At 39.1% G+C, this 22,335-nt stretch overlaps 1 protein-coding gene across 1 annotated transcript in view; it reads left to right on the top strand.

The window, feature by feature from the left end:
- Nucleotides 1-22,335, top strand: part of NEB (nebulin) — a 194,957-nt gene that overhangs the window by 161,792 nt on the left and 10,830 nt on the right. The window contains exons 137-155 of the mRNA XM_077830379.1: nucleotides 4,768-4,878; nucleotides 5,039-5,143; nucleotides 5,883-5,987; nucleotides 6,384-6,488; nucleotides 7,401-7,511; nucleotides 7,948-8,058; nucleotides 9,134-9,247; nucleotides 9,386-9,490; nucleotides 9,861-9,965; nucleotides 12,785-12,889; nucleotides 13,760-13,852; nucleotides 15,370-15,462; nucleotides 17,092-17,184; nucleotides 17,602-17,694; nucleotides 18,838-18,930; nucleotides 19,471-19,563; nucleotides 20,721-20,813; nucleotides 21,457-21,549; nucleotides 22,010-22,102. Coding sequence (XP_077686505.1) covers nucleotides 4,768-4,878; nucleotides 5,039-5,143; nucleotides 5,883-5,987; nucleotides 6,384-6,488; nucleotides 7,401-7,511; nucleotides 7,948-8,058; nucleotides 9,134-9,247; nucleotides 9,386-9,490; nucleotides 9,861-9,965; nucleotides 12,785-12,889; nucleotides 13,760-13,852; nucleotides 15,370-15,462; nucleotides 17,092-17,184; nucleotides 17,602-17,694; nucleotides 18,838-18,930; nucleotides 19,471-19,563; nucleotides 20,721-20,813; nucleotides 21,457-21,549; nucleotides 22,010-22,102 — 1,914 coding nt within the window. The remainder of the gene's footprint in view (nucleotides 1-4,767; nucleotides 4,879-5,038; nucleotides 5,144-5,882; nucleotides 5,988-6,383; nucleotides 6,489-7,400; nucleotides 7,512-7,947; nucleotides 8,059-9,133; nucleotides 9,248-9,385; nucleotides 9,491-9,860; nucleotides 9,966-12,784; nucleotides 12,890-13,759; nucleotides 13,853-15,369; nucleotides 15,463-17,091; nucleotides 17,185-17,601; nucleotides 17,695-18,837; nucleotides 18,931-19,470; nucleotides 19,564-20,720; nucleotides 20,814-21,456; nucleotides 21,550-22,009; nucleotides 22,103-22,335) is intronic.

Raw genomic sequence — 22,335 nt, 5'->3', positions numbered from 1 at the left:
TAAATTGAAAAAATGCAGCTGAATTTGGTGGGGTCTTGCTCTCTTGAAGACAACATAGGAAATGGGAAAATATGTGCCATTAGATGACAGTGCTTAAACTGAAAGATACAAAATCACACTGAGATGGAGTTAAGGATCTAATACTGAACTGCAAAAGCAAAGAAGTCTTAATCCCTTGTGCATTTAGATTTTGCAGTATGTATTTGTGTTACCTTGGGTTACTCAGCAGTTTGTACACACTGTTCTACTTAGGCATAATACCAAATGAAAAAGTGTGGAGTCCATTGCCTTAATGGGGATTTTTAAAGCATATTCCTTTAATGTTTTTACAGTAATCAGAAAAACATTAGGAAACCCTGATACCTGCTCCCATGTGCTCTGACTCAGTCTGTGAGATCCTCTACCATGCTACAGATCATTCATTTAGGTCAGATTGTTTCCTTCTGTACTGAACTGGTCAGAAGAGGGTTTATGTGAATCCCTGTAATGTGCTCCGGTTATTTCATTGAAACCCAAGATAGATTATTCAGTTGCTGGCCCCAGGATCTATACCCCAGACCTGTTGTTGGCCAGACCTTAGGATCAGGGTCACAGGAAGTCAATGGAATTGTGCCAATTTACATCAGCCAAAATATTGACCCATTGTCAGGAATGTGATGATGATATATGTCATTTTCAACGCACATAATACACTGTAGATGAGGTTCACCTGTTCACTTAGCTTCCTGGTGTCAGAGTGGTACAATGCAGCCAGTGTGTTTCTGTAAATTTGGCCCCAAACCCTCTGGCAAAATAAATTCTGATTGCAATTATTTCAGGGCACATACTTTCTAATACTCCTTCCCAGCTCAGAAATCATGGGTATTATGGCTATGTCACAGAGTGTGAAATGGCAGTGCACAGATTCCACAGCCTATTTTGCTCAAAAAGGAAAAAAGGGGTTTTACTGTTTTTCCATGTCTACATGTGATTACTGCATGCAACCGCAGCATGTCTAAACATCACCGACTATATTTGTCAGGAAATAAGAATCTTTTCTTGGAGCTGGGTGCCTATTAAGCCCACACTGCTCCATAAAAGCAAACTTTACGAGGAAAAGAAGAAAAGCAGCATAACTCATCAGTAATGATCAGAGCTCTGTTTTATGTGTTTTAGCTTCAGTTCTGGTTTTAAGTATAACTTGACCTTCCGTTAGTCTTTGAGTAACTTTTTTAACTGGCTTGATTTTCATCTTGAAAGAAACCAAGTTAGTTGAGTCTTGAAACTGATGTGGCATGTTTCTGTTGTTGTCTTCTTTGTCATGTTTACTTTTCTGGGCATTTCCTATTAGAGAAGCAGCATCTCACCCATCTTGTTAGCCTATCTTTACAAGACAGGTACCCATTTTGTTCTTTAACCATTCACCCTTTTTTGTTTTCTCTGTGTGTCTGTTGTAATTATTTTTAATTTGGAGCTACGTTTAGTTTCCCCCTTCTGTGATCATTTCTTTTCTTATAAGTTCAGCAAAAGTGAACTACTCTACTTATGGGCCTGATTCTGATTATTACACCAGTGTGTCTCCATGGACTTTAATGCATTTACACCTGATTTACACCTTTGTGATATCAGAATCAGACGTTAAGTGTTGCTCTTGAATGGCAAAAATGTTGTTGTTCTTTGTTTTCTTTCAGCAAGTATAGAGCTGGTGTAGAGCATGAAACTGTATGGATAAAATATGCCAAAGAATTTAAAAGCCAAGAATAAGTGGACTGTGATTTATCTATGCATTGAAGCATCTTTTGTGTTTACTAATATGGAACTGTATGCTACTATTTCTGTAAATGTGTTTAAAGCATCGGTATCATTCCCAGCATGAGCCGTTCCTTTCATCAGTTATGTCTGTCAACTCTTCTGTAGATGACTTCTTTCATTTGATTATTTGTATAAATAGCACTTGTGGATTTGTTTTTACTGGAGAATTATTGATGGCTAGTGCTGGGAAGGGTCTCCTGTCCCTTCCTCACCGCCACAGTCTCTTACCCTCGCACTGTGGGTGAGAGAAAGGAGGTGTCATTGCCTCACCCCCTTTCCACACCCACCTGTGGATCAGCAAGGGGCAGCACGTAGAATATCTCTGGTGGCTGAAGCTCAGTTAGAGTGACCACACACGCACAGGCTCACACCCACCCACACCTACAATGTGGGCTCTGGTTGTAAAAGTTAGAATGTGACCCTAAACTCTTGAGAGGCAACTAGTTGAAGTTTCAACTTCAGTGGGATCAGAATTTGGTCCTAGCTGCAAGATCTCATGTAGCTTTGGTCCTAGCTTTAAGATCTCTGCTGAAAGTACCTCAGCAACCCCCGATGGCAAAATCTTCTTATCAAAATGACTTTCCTGTTCAAAACATGTCCCAAATTGAAGTGCAAGGGTCCCTGTCCTGCGTATTTGTAGACATTGTGAACAATGATCATCCCCTGTAGGTCCACAGGAAATAGTCACCTGCAACTAAACCTAGAGCCAGTGAGAGATCACCAGGGGTGAAATCTTGGTCCCATTAAAGTCAGTGGCAAAATTCCCATTGATTTCAACAGGGTCAGAATTTCACCCTATGTCTGCTGAACTTTCATGAACTTTCACTGACGTTCATGGATATGGTTTAACCCGAGCCTCCACCTTAATTCAGAGGATCTAGGGATCTTGCTTAGCCTGTTGTGCACCCCAGTTCCTAATGATTAGTTTAAATTTACCCTTTCTGAAGATGTGACCACTCTTTCTTTTTGTACGTATCACCTCTTTTTGGTTAAGATAAATTGTAGTATCTTCATTGTGCACCTGAAAATATTTCTGCTGCCTCATTTATGCTACTACCTCTTGAATATTTAGGTAGTTTTCATATCTCCCTCTTCTCTAAGCCCTGGTCTACACTAGGACTTTAGGTCGAATTTAGCAGCGTTAAATCGATGTAAACCTGCACCCGTCCACACGATGAAGCCCTTTATTTCGACTTAAAGGGCTCTTAAAATCGATTTCCTTACTCCACCCCTGACAAGTGGATTAGCGCTTAAATCGGCCTTGCCGGGTCGAATTTGGGGTACTGTGGACACAATTCGATGGTATTGGCCTCCGGAAGCTATCCCAGAGTGCTCCATTGTGACTGCTCTGGACAGTACTCTCAACTCAGATGCACGATTGTCTGCCGTTGCTCTGACGCAGGGAGGGGTGACTGACGACATGGCTTACAGGGTTGGCTTACAGGGAGTTAAAATCAACAAAGGGGGTGGCTTTACATCAAGGAGTATTTCAGGCAGGACTTCACGGAGGGTTCCAATAAGAAATGGTGCACCTAAGTTATTGTTCTTATTGGAACAAGCAGGTTGGTCTGGCTTCTGATTGATACATGGCTGGATTTACCTCGCTGCACCTTCTCTGTGAGTGACTGCAGTGTGACCTAGAGGAATGAGTTCCCTAGACAGGGGGCGGGGGGGGGGGGGTTTTGCAAATGAGTACAAAACAAATCTGGTCTATTTCTTGTTTTTATACACTCCATCTATCTTTTACATCTTTGGCTGGCAGCAGATGGTGCAGAAGGACTGCATGCCATCCACATCTCATGGCTGCTCAGAAGAAGATGGTACAAGAGGACTGCTAGCAATCCGTATCGCCTGCCTGCTCACCATAAGATGGTTCAATAGGACTGACTGCAGGACTAAAGAGAATGACCTGATCAAGTCACTCCAAATTTAGTCCCTCCGCCCATGTCTGCCCAGGCGCTCCTGATCGACCTCACAGAAGCGACCAGGAGCACCTTGGACATGACGATGATGGCTACCAGTCCTATTGCACCGTCTGCTGCCACAAGTCAAGGGGTTGCTGCTGCTGTGTAGCAATGCAGTACCACGTCTGCCAGCACCCAGGAGACATACGGTGACAGTGAGCTGAGCGGGCTCCATGCTTGCCATGGTATGGCGTCTGCACGGGTAACTCAGGAAAACAGGCGCAAAATGATTGTCTGCCCTTTCTTTCACGGAGGGAGGGAGGGAAGGGGGGCCTGACTACATGTACCCAGAACCACCCACGACAATGTTTTAGCCCCATCAGGCATTGGGATCTTAACCCAGAATTCCAATGGGCAGCGGAGACTGCGGGAACTGTGGGATAGCTACCCACAGTGCAACACTCCAGAAGTCAACGCTTGCCTCGGTACTGTGGAAGCACTCTGCCGAGTTAATGCACTTAATGCACTTAGAGCATTTTCTGTGGGGACACACACACTCGAATATATAAAACCGATTTCTAAAAAACCGACTTCTATAAATTCGACCTAATTTCATAGTGTAGACATACCCTAAGATACACATATTAAGCTTCTCTAACCACTCTTTGTACAATTGCCAGTTGGTCCCTTTGGGTTGGATTCTACAGTCATACATGCCTGCACAACTCCCACTGATACAAACATTGGCCTATCTTATTTAGCTATTTTTTGTCAATGTTTTTTTAAAAAAAATCTTTTTCAATTTACCAGCCTTATCTGCATGTGAGGAGCTAAAATCTGTGCATTGAATGAAAGCTATGAATGGTGTCTTGTAAAAATTGAATGTGCATTTTCTTTCCCACGTCAGGTGATCTCTAAAAGATCTTTTATTCCAATGGATGTCTTAAAATTATTGCATTTTTTGATCCTCTGTTCGCCATCAGACTCTTTGTGAATGTGGGCTTCTTCAGTCTCTGGCACAAGACAGGCTAATGTTCAGGAATAATTGAAATGCTTTGTTGTTTTCAATTAGTTGAAGTACAAAGCAAAATTTGACAAAGAGAAGGGTAAGAGGCCGAAGTATGACTTGAAGGAGGCCAAGATCTACAAGACCTTGAAAGATGCTCACAACATCGCTAGTGAGGTATGCCTACTCATTACAATCTTTTTTGCATTTTCCAGGGGGGTTTTAAAATTTTGGCTTTGACTAGCAGAGTCCTACTTTGTGTTACTAATACATTATATATTAAAAGCTTGATTTGGAGTCTTCTTTCCTGATTTTGTTTGATATTTCATTCCTGTAGGTTAAATATAAGGCGGATCTAAAGAAACTTCACAAGCCTGTGACAGACATGTCAGAATCTCTGATAATGAACCATGTCCTGAGTACAAGTCAACTCTCCAGTGCTGTAAGCTCATTAACTAACCCCAGATCTATTTGATTTTCCATTCCCATTCTGTATTGACCTCTGCTAACAATTTCTATAACAGCTCCATCCTTTACTGTTCTGAGGACATCACCTGGTAGTGATCTCTTCCTCTCCTACCTAATGATTATTACCTACCCAACTAGCAACATTAATACATCCAGCCTTTGGACACTGAAATCTATATATGTAGAACTGCTACTATTTTAAAACCTCTAACCATTTTTTAACTGTAATCATTTTTTACATTTTCGACTGATCATATCTCACTAACAAATACCAGGTTTCTTTCCATTTTCTCCTTTTTTTGCAATTCTTTCCTATTTATTATTATTTGTGACTTTCTTTTTTACTGTTTTTAATGGGATTTTTGTGTTTACTCTCACCCTACTGTAGTATCACAGAATGATGGCTATGTCTAATATAGCACTTCAGAATGATATAAAAGATCAGTCATTATTACATGACATAACCCTATTTCTTTTCTTTTTCTGGTGTAAAATAAAATCTTGGTCCATTTTGAGATTATCAGAAAGGACAAATGTCCACCCCAAATCTTTAGAAATAAATCTATTTGGGGGTTGCTTTCCCCCCACCTCCCTCATTTTGTTAGATTTCAAATTGCTATTTGATGTGCCATTGAAGTGTTTGCATTAGTTGGGCCTAGGAAGTAGACCTGATCAGGTTTTTATTGAGGTGGTACTTGATGCCTTCCCTTCAGTACCAGTACAAGAAGCAATATGAGAAGAGTAAGGGTCACTACCATGTGGTGCCAGATAACCTTGAACAGCTTCATCTAAAGGAGGCTACAGAACTACAAAGTCAAGTAAGTTGGTCAAGTGTTTCTCATTCATCCATTTACTTTCAATGTCATACAGTTACTACAATTACCCTTAGAGGGCTCTCTGATATGGAATGAGCCCTATGCCAACCTGCTGTACACAGAAGTCAGTTAGAAACATTTTCTCATTTATTTTTATTGAACGCTCACTATATGTATGCATATTTTTGACACAATAGCAGGTCTGTCCCTTCCATGTCTTTAACCTGTGATGGCAGCGGATAGGAGCCGTGTGCATTTCAGTGAGAGCGCCAGAGACTGCAGTTCATTTTCTAATGGAAGTCTGTTGACTGAACGAAACAGACACCTATAAGTCCATGAGCTGGTATAGCAGCTACTTCTCTGCTAATTCGGAGGGTAACTTGGGTCTCCTGTTGTCAGGTGAAATACAAGGAGAAGTATGAAAAGGAGAAAGGAAAAGCCATGCTGGACTTTGAAACTCCAACATATATCACTGCCAAGGAATCTCAGCACATGCAGAGTGAGGTAAGATGCTTCATCAGCGAACTCAGTAGAGTTAGATTTAGGAAACCTCTGTATAGTGCTGTTTCATTATTATGTTTTCACAGTGAACTGAAAATGGTTGGGGATAAACCTTGAGTGGTGGTGTGCTCTGTAAACTATAGTTACATTGTAATGTAAGTTCCATTATACCTGCATTACCAATGGAACCAAACTTCGTTAATTCAAGGGATTTCAGTGTGTAACTATAAAGGATGTACCTCTGACACTCTGTCTACATCAATAAACTGTAATAAAGTAGCCTATACTTGACCAATAACTTTGAGTCTATGGGAGAAATACAGTATGAGATTACCATTTCACTGAAGGTTTTGCAGCATAATGTATTACGGGACTTATCACAGTCTATGGGAAGACTTTTCAAACTGTTAGTGTAAGTGCTCAGAATATAATTTTTATTGGAGACCTATATTTTTCAGCAACTCCGTTTAATTGCTGTTTGTCTCTGATGTCACAGTATTTTTCATTGGCCTGTCATTCTATCCTTTCAAGCAGTTATTTCTTATCAGCTTTAAGTTTTGATCTTGTTTTGTCACGTTGAGAAACTTATACATGTTGAAACACACTTGTATAAGATGGTCAGTCATGCTGTTCGGGTGCTTCCATGGATTGTTTGAACTTCTTGCCATACACAGACAATTAGAAACACTTCTGATACAGGGTCAGCTCCAGCTTCCATTGAAGCCAATGAGAGCTGTTTCAAAGACTTCAGTGGGAGTAAGGTTACACCCACAGTTACCTTCCTGGAGATGGTGACACTGTGAAATCACTGGAGATAATTAGAAGTTGCTCTTTTGTCCTGGTGCATTTATTTTGAAGCAATATGAAAAAAGTAATAAATATTTGCTTTTTTCCCCTTCTTCCTACTCATATTAGAAAGAATATAAGAAGGACTATGAGGAGTCCATTAAAGGCAGAAACCTTGCTGGCCTGGAGATTACACCATCTTTCTTACATGTCAAATATGCAACCAAAATAGCAAGCGAGGTAGCAGCTACTCTGCATTTACTTCCTCTATTGTGCCAAATAATTCCACTAATTAACCTCACCAGTATTCCACCAGTATTCACTAATTAACCTCACCTCATTGCTTACCATGTATGTTAAGTATGTTTTCAGATGCGTTTGTACCATGATGTAATTTGTTGCATATGTTAATTCCACTAACTGTTAACCGTATTCACATTTATTGTGTCCCTTTACATCAACATAATTGTTCCTGTGTGTGTGCATCCGTAAGAGTTTAGAATGAGTTCTGATCTCTGTCTTTAGAGAGTATATAACTCCAAACAATATTCTTTGTTACTTAAAACAAAACAAACAACCCCTCCCCCGCCCCCGTTCGGTCTCATTTTTTCTTTACATCAGAGTAGTGGAATGATAACTATTTCTGCAGTTTCCCCTTCTTTTTTCCTTCCTATAGAAAGAATACAGGAGGGATCTAGAGGAAGGTGTCAAAGGTAAAGGTATGACACTCTTGGAGGAGACTCCAGACATGTTAAGAGCAAAGAATGCAACTCATATCCTAAATGAGGTAAGTCAAATTACGAGCTGGAATAAGGCCTGACTGGAACTAGAACCATTCCACAGCATTAATGCGCAAGGTGACATTAACACAGAATGATAAATGTTGCTGGACATGGACTTTGGGGAAGGGAAGAGTATTCCAGTGAGCTGCAGAATGGGAGCTAGCACTTGTTGAGCACTATTCATGACTCTGCAACTGACTTTATGTATGACCCTGTGCAAATCACTTTAACTATACTGCAATATATAGAGGTATTTCACAGTAACCTCTCTCACTGGAGTAGCTAAGTTAACGCATGTTTCTAAGGGCTTCACCACCACTGGATAAAAGGAGACTTCCAAATGCAAATTATTATTATTATGGTATGTCAATGCAATATTTCAAATTAAATGTACCTGATAACTGGCAAAGGGGATATTTGAATTTGTAATATATTTGTATTGATGCTGCAGCAAATTTGTGCAGTTCAAGTTTATTTTATTACCATAATTTATATTACAACTGATAATGGGCCAAATGTAGCAAAGTTTCTGGTTTAAATTACACTGACTTGCACCAAATAGATCCTTTGAACCTCAGGGAAGATTCATCCGAGTGTTTCTGCGACTGTGCTTCACAAAGTTACCATCGGGGGGGAAGCATTAATTCTCGAGGTTCTAAAGCTGCTATCGTACATTTTTCAGACAGCACTAGCGTCTCATTGCCCACCTCCCAGCACAAGTGGCTGGTCACTGCTTTGTACTTCCACCACCTGGTCCCTAGGGGAATTTCTGCCCTGAGACCTTGCTCCAAGGTTTATGACGCCACCGTCAGCACCACCTTGAAATAAACCTGACTCATGACATTTGTCCATTTACTGCTGTATTGTGTTGTCTGTTCTGAACATTTACATAGTTTTTATTGAAAATAAACTGTCATGAGTTAATATAATTGAATGTAACGTTGTGGTTTTGTGTGTATGATTGTCATATGCCATTTCTAGATGGTAGAGCTATTGTAATGAGACTCTAGCTAAAGTTGCCAGAGCCATCCGATTCCACATATATATATATTGTTTTCAAATTATTATCTTCACCCATAGAAAGAGTACAAGAGAGCACTGGAGCTCGAAATCAAAGGAAGAGGTCTGACAGACCTGGCTTTGGAAACACCAGATTATATGAGGGCAAAGAATGCCACTGACATTGCCAGTCAGGTCAGTGTGAATAGCGCAGACATAAAACCTGATGACTTTTTAAAAAGAAACCTTATGAAGAGTATTTTCTGAGTAGACGAGAGAAGACAGTGATCATAGATATGATTGAGGGTCCCTAATTTAAATGTTTTCCAACAGATTAAATATAAGCATTTGGCAGAAATGGATAAAGCCAATTACACCTCTGTTATCGATACTCCAGAGATCATTCATGCCCAGCAGGTCAAGAACCTTTCAAGCCAGGTAATGAGATTTAAAGAGTCATGGTTGTTGTTCATTCTCAGTGAGTCTCTCCCTTACTTGATCATTAACAGAGGCTAATTCAAGCAGATTTTGTCTTAAAGTGAATTAAACTAACTGGCTGTAACAAAATTCAGGAGAGAACGCTGGACATATGCTACCAAAGAACTGTCAGTCTAGCATCTCTGACCAACATTAACGTCAGTCAACATTTAAAAAAAAAAATCCTGCATAAAGATTATTTTATGTGTCTGTATCGGCCACTGCATTGCTCGCTACTGTTTAAACTTGCATTAATCAGCAGTAAAAATGCTGTACTATTTTTTTATTATCTTTAACAGAAAACTATCTTTTTTTAACATTGATTTAACAGAAAAAATATAAGGAAGATGCAGGAAGGACCATGTCACACTACCTGGCCGTTGTAGACACACCAGAAATGCTGAGAGTCCGTGAGAACCAAAAGAACTTTAGCACTGTACGTACATGTGCCAAGCCATTGTTTATTGTCACACAACAGAGAATGTCCATTTCCCATCTAATTAGTTTGTTCCTGTTTTAAGACCCTTATCCTTATGGCCCTACCAAATTCACAGTCCATTTTGGTCAATTTCACGGTCATAGGATTTAAAAAATGTAAATCACTGAAATCTTCAAATTTACAATCTAAAATTTCACAGTGTTGTATTTGTAGGGGTCCTGACCCAGAAAGGAGTTATGGGGGAAGTGGGGGGTTGCAAGATTATTGGGGCGGGGTGGGTGTGTTGTGGTGCTGCTACCCTTACTTTAGTGCTGGTGCTGGCAGGGCGCTGCCTTCAGAGCCGGGTGCCCAGCCAACAGCCGCCAGTCTCTGGCCGCCCAGCTCTGAAGGCAGCGCAGAAGTAAGGGTGGCAATACTATGACCCCCCCCGCAAATAACCTTGTGACCACCCCACAACTCCCTTTTGGGTCAGGACCCCCAATTTAAGACACTGGTCTCCCCCACGGAATCTGTGTATTATAGGGTAAAAGCACAGGCCACAACTATTGCCATAACATGGGGGGATTGGGCAACGCTATTTGCCTCATCTTCCCCCAACTCTCATGTACCAGGCTTTTAAGTGGGTCCAGTGTGGGGTTACAGAGCCCCCACCATATAACCTATGACTCAAGGTAGGCAGTCCTCTGCTTACTTGCAGGATTCAACTTGCTGTTCTCAAGCCCCTCACTCCTTTGTGCCGGGGTCATAGGGTACCAGAGGAGCGACTTTAGTCTGTGAAGACTTCAGGTATCCGCTTCTCCCCAGTGCACAGAGAACCACCTGATCTCTCTTAGCTCCGGGAACTGGCTCTTTTAATCTTTGTCACTACGCTTCCAGCAAGTGTCTAGTATCGTTAAAAATGAAATAGTCATGCAGGTTACTAATACTATTTCTCTAAATCATGCTCTGTTTAACATAACTGTGCCTCCATGATGATGTGAGGAAGGCAAAAACAACCTCCCCAACCAGACTTCTGCCAAGTCAGCCAGAGTAGGAAAAGTTCCTTCCTGACCCCCAAACTAGAGGATTGGTCAGACCCACAGCCAGGGCTGTCCTTAGGCATACACGGCGGCGTAGGGCACCTGAAAATTTGGGGCACCTCTGGGTCTTATTGTCCATCCCCCGCCTCTTCCTATCCCTGTTCTGACCCTTCCTGCAGGCTGCCACCATAGCTGGCTGCTGCAGCCTCGTGAGTCTTCCTCCGGAGGGGATCTAGTACTTAAAAGTGAAAAGGTCTTCCAGCCTGCCAGACCTGTTAGCAGATTGAAACTGTTAAAGAGCCATTCAAGTGGTAATGAAGCATTTGCCAATCCCCAGGTATACACCGTCAGGGTATGTCTTCATGACCACCGTGGAAGTGCTGCTGCGGCCGCACTTTAAGGTGGCAGTGTAGACAAGGCCTCAGGTTCTGCATTTACTGACAAAACCAGTTGTGCATTACTGTGATACCTGTTCAGGGCATGTTAGTCTACAGGATCTTAGTTTAAAATTTGCTTTAAAAATATTTCATTAGTGTGTTGCTGAAGATTATAAAATCACATCTCTAAAACAATCCTTGCATAGCTTTTTAGATGCACAGTCTGAGTATTCCTCTTTAGCCTTAAATGCTTGGATCTTCAGACATATAGTTTTTTAAATAAATCCTTCAAAAGACCACCCTTATCTAAAATACACATGCGAGCCGGGGCTGCCTCAGGCATAGGGGCCCCATTAATCCTAAGAGTGGCCTTGCCCACAGCCTCCTAAAAAACACAGTTCCTATGCTACAAAATACAAGGAAGGAAGGTGTAGCTGCTTAAATGGCGCAAGAGGGTCTCAGGGTGTGTCTACACTGCAGCTGGGAGCAAGCCTTGTGCTAATAGGGCTTGATCTAGTGTGCTAAAAATAGCAGTACGGATGCTGTTCGGGCAGCAGCTTGGGCTCTTAAGGCCATCCAACACCCTGGGTCTGAACTTGAACGGCTAGGCCAAGTCTCTGCCAGAGCCATAATGATAACACTGCTGTTTTTAGCACACTAGATTGAGTCCTGCTAGCCTGAGTCTCTCTACCTGGGCTGGGGCGTTCACTCCCAGCTACAGTGTAGCCATACATCAGTGGTTCTCATCCTATTTACCATTGTGGCCACATATTCAGCTCTCCATGTGTTATGTGGACTGCATCCACACCATGTAGCTATACTACCTGTAAGACCCTGAGGCTGAAACATGGGCCACAGCTGTGTATTGGTCCGAGAATCATGACCAAACAGACGTGGGGACAAATTTAAATTTGAAAGGGTGGGAGGGGGAAGCAAAGCAATCAACTCCCAGCTGCCTCTGGTTGGCCAATAGAAGGAAGAGAACCCCTCTTCCGAGTAGGATGGATCATCCCTGCGTTCCTCTAGCATTCACACCCTCCTGTTTCTTGGGGCTGTCCACTTCAGTGCTGGTATTATTAAGTTTCCCACCTGTTGAGCCTGGTGGAAGGCATTAGTTTTCAATGGTGTGATTTTTCCCTAGCTCGCAGTAGTCACCTTTCTAGAATTTTTTTTAAAATTTTAAGACTCTATTACTATTTTTATTCTGATTAGCTGCAATCTGGGAGAGTATATTTTACATTCATGGATTGTAAAAAATCCCACCACATGTGATGACATTTAAAAGTCTCCTCAGAATATATCCTTGACAAATCTTTTATCTTCTATCTTTAAAAAAGAAAGCTTTTAAAAAGACAAGAGTAAACTCTTATGGACTAGAGTTGATATCCTAACCACATCTTTCTTTTCCTTTTTTTAATAGCTTCACTACCAGTGGGATGCAAAGAACAGTAAAGGAAAAGTTATAGTGGTACAAGATACACCAGAAATACTGCGTGTTAAAGAAAACCAAAAGAATTTCAGCTCGGTATATTTATTTTACACATGTTCAATGCTAACTCAAATAGCTCCATTTTAATATTTTAAAAACACTTTTTAGAACTTTTCTTGTATCCACTTATGTCCACGTGTAGCCTTACTAACTTCAGTGGAGCTACTTATACTTCCAATTAAGCATGTGCATGAGAATTTGCAGCCTCAGGTCTTTAGTGTTTCATACTAATTTTACACTTATAGTTCGCTGACTTTTACTACCTGTCATATCTGTTGCTGCTTGCGCAAACTTGTCACTCACTTTCTGTTTTGACAGTTAAGCCATCCTGTGTGCAGTATTATTAGTGTTCACCCTTATTTTGTCATATGGCCAATGGCCATCTAGTGCTGTGAGCTTGTAGTACAACAATCTTGATGTGATGCAAATGTCACCTTTTAACAGTAAATGAACTACGTCTGTCCTGATTTGTTTCACATTTCACATGATTTATCTTAAGGAGTTAAGTATTTTCCTTGTGTCATGTTCACATTGGTCACATTGTACGTTTAACAACAGAAGTCTGTCCAAACTCTGGAGAGTGATACATTTCAGTCTTAAACTAAATGCTGCAAAATGGAATACTATTGTCCATAAAATGTGCTACTGCAAATAAAAATGATCCAAACCCTTTGTTTCCACAAGGGTCACTGCTTGTAGTAGGAGAGACTCTTCAAGATAGGCAAAGTAAACTTTACTGACCTTATTTTGCACCAGTTACAGATAGAGCTCAGAATTGGCTATGAGCCTGTACCTTTGTATATTAGTTTGGCCCACCCACTTTCAGATGTTTTGTAGTCACTCTCTAGGAGGGACAATATTGTGTTTTCTGTGCTTAACTTTGTTGTCTTGTTTCTGAATATTAAGATTTTATATAAAGAAGATATTGGAACAGGAACAGCTATTGAAAAGACACCTGAGATGCAGAGAATTAAACAAACCCAGGACGCGATTAGCACGGTACAAAACAATGGATTTCTAACACTCTACCTGTGCTAATACAACTCAAATAATTTCCTCTTTCGCGCTCGTTTCCTTATCTGGTGCTAACAGCAGTTTTGGCATTACTGATGACATTAAGGGTTATTTTAGAGCCTTTACCTATTACCATTTGTCAAAAAATAGTTTCCTAACAACTTTAAAAAGTTTTATTTTCTTCAATATTTGGGATAGCTCTTACTAGGAAAATCTTTCTAATGATTAACAATATGCTAATTATAATCCTTTTCTAAAACATAGAAGTGCTCATTCTAATTATAATCTCTCCCCAAACATGTAATTTAACACATTTTTATATCAAGTTTACTTTACATAAAAGTTTTAATATTCTAAAGGATGAATAAGGATTTATTTATGCATGTTGGCAAATGCAATTGTAAGTATTTAGCCTACATACAGTTTATGCTTTTAATGCTGATGTCATATTAGGGCAAGGGATACTAAAGCTTGCCTCTTCATTCGAATGTTTGCTTGATGATGGCGGGAGAAATTTGTTCTTGAGGGGTGTCTTTTATTTTGCATCTTGTAAAAAAAGGAGACAAAACTAATTTTTTTTAAATTGACTCTTGTGTGCAGCCTGACCCATGTTGGATAGGATATGTTTCATAAATCCAAAACTTGAACACCTACATTCATATAGAAAGCAAGTAGCAAGGTTACAGGTCTGTTCAGTGTATTTAGATTTATGTTAAAAATCAGTTTCAGTCCACAGTATTATGAAACTGAGCTATTAATGGTAGCTTCAACTGTAGCTGAGATTCCCTCTGCTTACAGCATTACTGTGAAAAGGACTGGAATGCTTTAAAAGCAGAGACCTGCTTTTAAACTGAATTGCTGTGTTGGTCAAAAGTGCAGACACATCTCTGGTCCTATTGAAATGAGTGGGATCTGCAGGTTCTCAAAGTCTTTGGAAATCAGGCTAATTCTGTTTCGGTAGTTAAATATGGATTTAGGTGCCTAACTTTAGGCACTTAGGCTAAGATTTTCAAGTGACTAGCAATTTTGACTGCCTTCATTTTTTTGGTGCCTAAGTGATACATCTCAAATTAGGCCCAAATTTTAGCAGTCATGTGATCAGCACTTTCAAAATACCATGCCCTCTTGAAGGTGTCTCAAGTTGGATGCCCAAATCTTGGGCTCAGGTTTGAACATTTTACTTTAAGAAGCTAAGATTGTCTTCCTCTTTACTCTGGGTTCAATTATTGGTTGATTGGTTTCTGATGCCATAGCAATTCTGGCTCTTTTAAAGACTTGAGAGCCAAAAGATTCATCATCTGTGCCCTAGAGAAACCCTCTGCTCCTGTCTATCCCATTAGAATTTATTGAAATCCGGGTCTCAGAAGGATGTATGTAATGCTTTAAGTTTCAGTAAGTTCTAAATGATCTGATTCTTTGTTCTGTCATGTAATTGGTTACCATATACATATGTTTAATGAGCTTTAAGTATTTTTGTTTTTTGAATGTATGTGACTTTGCAGATTAAATATAAGGAAAGTATTGGAAAAGGAATTCCAATTTCTGATCTTCCAGAAGTGAAACGTGTGAAGGAGACACAGAAGCACATCAGCTCGGTAGTGGCTGATATTTTCTGCACTCATCTGTGTGACCTGCACAGTCATAACACTATGCTTGCATTACTAAATAGTCCTCCTTTCCTTTCTAATAAATGCTGTCATTTCCAACTAGGACTTTCAGGGAGGTATGCCCTTTGCAGAGCTCAAGCTTTAACCTCCCTTAGCATTAATGGCTGTTGCCTGTTGAAGAGAGAATGTACCTCTCAATCTTTATGATGAGCAACAGCAGGGTACTAGAATCCAGTTTTCTTCACTACTCAAGGTTGGAGCTTGATAAACTCAGCCACTTCACTGATTTAATTCTAAATAGGTGGTTAAGAACAAAAAAATGGTCAGGTAGTTTCTTAAACAATTCTGCAGTGTTGTGAATGGTTGGAGGGAAATCTCACTAAAAGTATCTGGAGCCATATTAATTGTCACAAAATCCAGTTACAGTTCTGAGTATAAACAGCATCTTGGCCTTCTTTGTTACTCTGTTGTTAAAGAGCTACTGATTTTTAGGTGACATTCCTCTTAACTTCAGTGAGAGCATTGCATGTAGACTCATGAGCAGATGTGGTCCTTTGCTTATTGATACCTCAGTTATTCACCACAAAAGAGTTATCTTGAGTGATGGCAAAGTCCTTATAAGTGAGTATAAGTAACCTTTAAGTAATAACTTTCCCTTTCCTGTCCCCTGTCCCACCATTTCCCTCTGAGCTCCTTCTGGTACTAATTGTTTTTTACAGTTCAGTTTTGCATAATCTGGTTATATTTTCAAACTACACTGGTGTTTGCTAACCTTGGATTTACCTCATCTCTTGCTTCTCATGCTTTGAATGCTTTATTTACCATATATTCTAACCATTTTCTGGTTTTGGTGGCATACTGAAGGCATATAATGCAGTATGTACATCCATTTTAGTGATTTACAAGTTACATCTCTAACATAATTGTAGTTCTGGTTCTTATGATCAGACTTTGGACTGAGGCATTTTATATGCAATTTCCTTTCATGAAAATGCAAGCAATTATTTGGTCAAATAATTACAAATGAAGACAAATCTAACTGTATGAGAGCTGAAATTCGGATGCGCTTTCTCATCAGAAAACTAAAACAAAATGGAGGGACTAGAGTATTATTAATAGGTAAGACAGGGTAAATCTTGAAAGGGCACTTCATGTGCAGTGGAGCCCCATTGCTAAGTCTCTATACAGTGCTTTCAAAATGTACTACACAAGCCTCTGAGAATTTTAGCCATATGTTGACACTATAATATAACATTTCTCTCTCTGAAAATGTTAATTACAGGAAAAGTAGCACATGGGAATTTTCAAAACCAAATCAATGTGTTTTTTTTTAAAGAACTGCAACAGTTTTAGACCCCAGATCAACTATGCATTTAAGCATGTGTGTAACTTTAAGTGGGCAATCCCATTGACTTCAGTATGTTCATGTACTTAAAATTAGATGCCTGTCCAACTACCTTGAACCAGGGCCTTAAAAACACAAACCTGCAGCCAAAATAAAATGTGCACATATTTACATGTAATCCAAACAAATTACATATCCAGCTTCGGTTAGGTTTCTGTGAAAAGTGAGCAGTCCTCTCATCACCTCTGTGGGTGCTTATGTTCTTTCTGCAGGTGTTGTACAAAGAGGATCTTGGGACAGGAATCCCAACACCTATGACTCCAGAGATAGAGAGAGTCAGACGCAATCAAGAACACATTAGCACGGTATTTCTCAAATAAATAAAACAACTCATTCTTTCACAATAACATCCTAACAACCATTCTTTGTTTCTTCAATGATTTAGAAGAAAACTACCGACATGAAATATTTAACTCATCTCCTGCCATTCCCGTTGTGTTTTTAACCTTTTGAGTGATTTACAATTTTATATGCATTAAAAACAAAACAAAAAAACACCCGGAGGTCAGCAGTGAAATTAACATGGCATTTTCCCTCTGTCTGTTTGTTTAAGTTTAACTTACCAGCTTCTGAGTATTTATGGAATAATCAACCACCATGCAGCTGCCTTTAGCATTCACCTCTAGAAGTGTGGAATAGTCAATACTGTTACTAAACACTGCTCATCACATAGCCAGATTTAATAACCTTGCCTGGTTTGAGTACTTTCTTGTACCTCACAGGTTTTGTACAAGGAGGGCTTGGGGACTGGGATCCCAACACCTGTCACTCCAGAGATGGAGAGAGTCAAACGCAATCAAGAGATCGTTAGCTCGGTATTTCCAAAAGAAAACAACAATCCCGATAACTCCTCCATTAACTCCTCCATATTAAATTTCTTCCTTTAACCCTTCACAGGGCTTTGAATCACAGCCCTTTTTTTTAACTGAACCACTAAACCTGTCACCATCCTAGTACGGCATTTTAATTTTCCATCCCAGTCTAACGTAGTTGTTATAAATATTTCCTTCTGTGAAATTTTAACCATATTTACCCTACCACATTTCCTTATATATTTCCCCCATTGCAAAACGTGATGTTCAGAGTGGATTCCCATCCTCTTCCTCAATAACACAGTAGATGTTTCTAATAGCCTTTGCATCACCATGTCAGTGCAGTGCAAATGTAAAATAAAACCTAACCTTTCTTTAAAGCAATAGAATGTAGTTAGAACATGACATGTCTTTCTTTTGTTGTTGCCGTGTTGGATGCTTTTCTTGTATCCTGCAGGTCTTTGTAAACAGACCCGGGGCAGCATTGCTGTGTTCCAGAGAGGAAGAGAATTACATACATAATGAAGATTTATTGTAGTACTCACAATCCTCTAGGATAAATTCTTCTGGTCCTAATACATTCCATTCGAATTGCCATCCACAATTCATGAGTTTTACATCATGATGCTTTTTCATTATTATTAACTTTTTTGTGTCCCTGTTTATATGGGGGGAGGTTTGAATTCATTTTATACCGGCTCAAACACCATAGTTTTGAAATTCTGTCCTGACTTCAGATTCTTATGCCACTTAGGAGAATACAATGTAGTTACACTTTTTGATACATGTACTTACCACAAGCTACTCTGATCTCATTTAAACTGGTACAAGTCTGGAGATATCCATTAAAATCAGTGAAATCACTCCAGATTTACAATGAAATAAATTAAATCAGAATCTGGCCCACTTGTGCCTTCATATTTCCCCAAGCATCTCTTATTGATGGGAATTGTGGGTGCATAGCTGAGGTCACAAATACTGCATAATCATCAATATTAGCTCATTTTCCCTTTAACTTTTCCTAGTTTGGGGTCAGGATTGATATATAAAAATTGGATTCTTGATGCTTAACATATACATGATGTTAAGTAGAGATTTGTTGACTTGCTTCTTCTTTTTCTTTGACACTTCCTTGTTGCCACACAGGTGTTGTACAAGGAGGGCTTGGGGACTGGGACCCCAACACCTGTCACTCCAGAGATGGAGAGAGTCAAACGCAATCAAGAAAACTTTAGCTTGGTATTTTTTTAAAAGAAAATTGCTACCTTTCACTCCATTTCAGATGAACTTTTAAACATTTATAAAAGTTCCACCCTTTTCCTTTCCTGTAATCAACTTATAAAAATAAGACCATCGTCTTTCCAATTTTCAGTGATTATTACTTATTTCTTTTTTGTACTTTTTATGAGTTATGTAATTCTGAGGAACTCCTAACCACCATTTCCACCCCTCTATTTTCCAAACCTGTGTTTAACTTTTAAAAAACTAGAACTATTTTGAATTTTTAATGTAGCACTTTTGTTTTTGAAAGCCTCAATCCCCCTTTTTTCCACTGTAGTGCACGTAAAAAATAAGATATGGTATTTCTGCAAGTCTAAAGAATTCCATCCGAGTTTATCACAATTCCTGTATAACACTGATCTTAGCTAGCTTATTCATTAACACTTCCTGCTTTTTTGGTGCAGAGTGGATTTGGTAGACATAAAAATTGTATTCCTTATGCTCAACACTTACCTTCATCAAGTGGAGTATTATTGACACATCCTTGTTACTCCACAGGTGTTGTACAAAGAGAACCTGGGGACAGGAACTCCAACACCTGTCACACCAGAGATTGAGAGAGTCAAACGCAATCAAGAAAACTTTAGCTTGGTATTTTTCCAATGAAAAAAGTTTCCTTTAACTCATTTTTAAATGTTTTAACCTTTACCAAAATAACTATACTGCTATCCTTTCCCTGTAATCAACTTATACTGATAAAACCATCCTTTCCCCCATCTTTTACTGAAGTTTTCAGGGATTGATACCTTATTCCTATTCCTATGTTTTGTGGTTTAGATAATCCTGAACGTTGTTAGCTATTTTTTTTCTAATAACAGGCTTTTTTAAAAATAATTACCTCAATCCTTGATTTTTTTCTGGTTTAATGCACATAACAATTAAGACATGTTTGGCCAAAACCTCAGCTGATATAAATCTGTATAATTTCAATGCAACTACACCAATTTAGACTGCTGAGAGTCTGTCTCAGTATTTCTGCAAGGGCTTTAGTTAGTTAGTATTTAGGAGCAGACTGTTTCTTTTCTGTCATGTCAGATGCCTTTCGTCCCATCCTTACCTATCTCTCATGGTGCAAAGACTCTGAGTTGAATCCTTGTCTGTAGAAACTGGCATACCTTCATTTGAAGCTCTGGTCCTATGGGTCAAAATTGCCAGCATAGTTGCATTTCTTCGAGAGAAATTTCACATGTAATCAGACAGCAATGTTAAATAAGTATTTCTCCAGTACCATTCCCAAATGCGTTCTTTTTAATGTAACCCCTGTGCCCTTTTCAGAATAAGGCAGCAAGATTCCTTAATCTTAACTCTAGGCACCATTTTATTGATTTTTTTTTTTATGACTCCTCCTCATTGCACATGTTATAGAGAATTTAGGGGAGGAACATCAATGTCTCTCTCTCCAGAAACACAGGGTCAAATACCATCAAGAAAATGTTATTTCATTATTTATGAAAAATCCCTTCATTCCTTTTTAAGCAACATTTTAAACTCTAAAATACCCTTTAACCCGAGATATTTCATGTGATCCATAAATAAAAACCCCTTTTTCCATCAAAGTTGCTCACAATATATTGTGTAGTACAATGACGCTACAGCTTTTATTTCATTAATTTGTCCTGCTTTTAGTCCAGGATGGCTGTGAAAAAATTGTATCCCTCACACTTCTCCCTTTCTGCCAGCACACAGGATATTATTGACTCTTGCTTTTTTTTTTTTTTTTTTTTGGCTATTTCCATGTTACCCCACAGGTGTTGTACAAAGAGAACCTGGGGCCAGGAACCCCAACACCTGTCACTCCAGAGGTTGAGAGAGTCAAACGCAATCAAGAAAACTTTAGCTCGGTATTTTTGAAAAGAAAAAAATTTCCTTTAACTCCATTTAAAATGCACATTTTAATCATTATAAAGAAAACAAAAACCACACACCCTATCCCTTTCACGTAATTAACTTATACCAATAAGACCATCCTCTTTCCATCATTTTACTGCAATTTTACAGTGACTGTTACTTACTTAATCTTTTTCCTAACTTTACTATTTGTATAATCCTCAATAATGTTAATCACTTTACTCCTTGTTTGAACCTCTTTTTTTTTTTTTTTGTCTGTTCTCTTGTTGGATATTTTTAAAAATCTCTGTTGTACCTGTCACTCACCATGCAAGGAACATGGGTCTGAATCTCCAATAGGATAGAGTGAGAGGTAGTCATAAAACTTTCTCATGTAATCAGATTTAGTTTTTGATCCGTGTTTGCCAAGAAAACCATTCTCTGGTGGATTCAATACATATTCCACAATAAGACATTAGAATTATCTGGTCTTGAGCCCTTACTCCTTGCACAGCCAAACCTTTCATGGCATTCAGCCAGGATTTTGGGTGTACAGAGAAGCAGAATCAGACCAACTAGACTTAATACCTGACATAATGTGGTGCTTTATTAATTGTTGCTTTTCTGATTTTTTTTGGATGCTTCGTTACCACACAGGTTTTGTACAAAGAGAACTTGGGGACTGGAACCCCCATACCTGTCACTCCAGAGATTGAGAGAGTCAAACGCAATCAAGAAAACTTTAGCTCGGTATTTCTGATAAGCAAAAAGTTCCCATTAACTCTGTTTCAAATTGAACTTTTTTAACAAATGACACTGACCTCCCACTATTTTAACCTATTTTTGTTCTGATGTTATTGCTTTTAAAAACATTTTTAATGCCACATTTCTAATCTTGAGAACTTTTAATCATTTGCCCTTCTTCACTTTTCAATCTTGATTTTCGCTGAAACTTTTGCATTAATTTTTTTTTTTTTACCATCATCCATTTTCGTAACCGCCTCAGCTACTGCTTTTTTGTGGTCTTGTTAAAACACAATATTTGTTCAAAGAATTCTTTTGTGGTTAAAAAGCAATGTTAGGTCTATATTTCCTCAGATGCATTTTCTTACAGCATGAAAAGATAGAACATGCCCTAGGCTTCCAACTTGTCAACAAATGGAGTTTTATTTACTGCTGCTTTCTATGGCTGCTTTCTTATGTCTCACAGGTGTTGTACAAAGAAAATGTAGGGAAAGCTACCCCAACACCAGTCACTCCAGAGATGGAGAGAGTCAAACGCAATCAAGAAACCATTAGCTCGGTATTTTTAGCAGGAAAAACACTCTTTTTAAGATCTTAAATGTTTAACATAACACTAGAGGTTTTAACAATTATGCTTTCTAACTTTAAAATGGATGTGAATTCACCTCTTGCCATAAAATTCCTACTTTTTACACTTATAAATAAGCTACACAGTCTCATCTTTAATCCTTTGGTACTAGGATTTTATTAGAGCAACAATTTAATTGACTTTCTTTTTTCAATAAACAGTGG

Source organism: Eretmochelys imbricata, chromosome 11 (assembly GCF_965152235.1).
Source record: "Eretmochelys imbricata isolate rEreImb1 chromosome 11, rEreImb1.hap1, whole genome shotgun sequence".
NCBI lineage: Eukaryota > Metazoa > Chordata > Testudines > Cheloniidae > Eretmochelys > Eretmochelys imbricata.
Note: the sequence above shows the minus strand (reverse complement) of the source record. Positions and strands in the feature narration are given on the sequence as shown.